This window comes from Pundamilia nyererei, unplaced genomic scaffold (assembly GCF_000239375.1).
Source record: "Pundamilia nyererei isolate P.nyererei 1_Seehausen unplaced genomic scaffold, PunNye1.0 scaffold00056, whole genome shotgun sequence".
Taxonomy (NCBI): domain Eukaryota; kingdom Metazoa; phylum Chordata; class Actinopteri; order Cichliformes; family Cichlidae; genus Pundamilia; species Pundamilia nyererei.
Genome location: NW_005187457.1, coordinates 3,416,102 through 3,417,841, shown reverse-complemented (window position 1 = coordinate 3,417,841; position 1,740 = coordinate 3,416,102). Strand labels below are relative to the sequence as shown.

The 1,740-nt window shown below is 40.3% G+C and overlaps 1 protein-coding gene across 1 annotated transcript; it reads left to right on the top strand.

The window, feature by feature from the left end:
* Window positions 1-71: 71 nt before the first annotated feature.
* On the top strand, window positions 72-1,567 carry LOC102197757 (cytochrome P450 2J2-like; the record flags this gene model as incomplete). Its single annotated transcript, XM_005734143.1, has 5 exons — window positions 72-248; window positions 372-513; window positions 761-948; window positions 1,042-1,183; window positions 1,389-1,567. Coding segments are annotated over 5 exons (828 nt in total), but the record flags the coding sequence as incomplete, so codon positions are not given.
* Window positions 1,568-1,740: the final 173 nt, after the last annotated feature.

The following is a 1,740-nucleotide window of genomic DNA, read 5'->3' as shown; positions in this document are numbered from 1 at the left end:
AGTTTATTTAGACTGAGGCATGGCATTTGCACTAACGTGAATGTATTGTTCCAATCTGTTTCCGTTTGTAGCTCTACAATGCATTTCCTGTCCTGATGAGACGTTTACCAGGTCCACATCAGAGTGTCGGGCAGATGTGGAATGAAGTGAAGGATTTCATACGAGTAGAGCTAAATGAGCACAAGAAGACCTGGGATCCCTCAGAAACACGTGACTACATTGATTGTTACCTCAGTGAGATTCAAATGGTAGGAGATTAGACTTAATTTGCCATCATAACTTGCCATATATTTCCGGTAACACTGCCAATAAAGGCACTTTTTTAAAATCATTTCCAATGTTTTAAAATGTGTGTTTGCATGTATTTTCAGAATAAGGGGCAGGACGACAACACTTTTGATGAGGAAAATCTGGTTATTTGTGTTTTGGATCTTTTTGTGGCTGGATCTGAAACCACATCCACCACCCTGCGCTGGGCTTTCCTCTACATGGCAAAATATCCTGAGATTCAGGGTAAGAGTATTGACCAGACCTGGAAAGCTCTCTGTTTTTATTAAATAATCTGGACATGTGTGGCACTAAAGGAACATTCTGGTCATAATTTCTTAAGTGTAAACTTTACTATTTCCAGGTTATACTCAGCTTTTTAGATGTATAATGTATTTTGCAATGGTGCACAAATCTCTTTAATAATCAGCGCTGTTGCACTACGCTGTAAATTTCATTGCTGAAATACTGTTTTCTTTTGTCTTTTGCACAGAAAAGGTACAGGCTGAGATAGACAGAGAGATTGGAGAGTCCAGACAGCCTTCAATGGAGGACCGTGCAAACCTGCCTTACACTGATGCTGTTATCCATGAGGTCCAGAGGATTGGAAACATAGCTCCTCTTGGCGTGCCGCATGTCACCAACAGAGATGTCGAGCTGGGGGGCTACTCAGTCCCAAAGGTCATTGCTCAAACCAATTTTCAGTAAAAGACAAACATGGTTTATGTCATATTTCATTTTGTGTGTTTTATTTACTATTATTCCAATTGCCAGGGAGTTATAGTAATTCCCAATTTGACATCTGTGCTGTTTGACAAGAAAGAGTGGGAGACGCCTCACACCTTCAATCCAAATCACTTTCTGAATGAGGAGGGCAGGTTTGTGAAACGAGCAGCTTTTCTGCCTTTCTCTCTTGGTAAGGAACGACTCTGTAGATATTTTATTAATGTCTGTGCAAGATTTTTCAGCAGCCTCTCCAAACATACACTGTAAAATGTGCTGTTTAAGAGATGGTTGGTGAAGGACAAAAAGAGATCCTAAGTAATTCTATTGAATCAGTAACTGATCTGTGCACAGTCATCCAAAGGAAATCTAGGACTAATGTCAGTGTCTTGTCTCAGGTAAGCGGGTGTGTCTTGGAGAGAACCTGGCCAAGATGGAGCTTTTCCTCTTCTTCACCTCCTTCATGCAGCACTTCACATTCTCCATGCCTGCCGGGGTGAAGCCTGATATGGACTACCGCTTTGGGCTCACTCTGACACCAAAGAATTATGAAATCTGTGTAACCCCACGTCATTAGAAACTCTGATATAGTTCAGAGTTTAGAGAATATGACAAGTTTAATAGTTGATTGCATATTTTGATCTGAATTTCACTACGCACCAGTGAAATTTCTCTGCTTTCTTTAATAATAAGTGCATTATTTCCTTTAGTTGTTTTTGTTAGTTACATCAACGTCATTGTCTCCATACC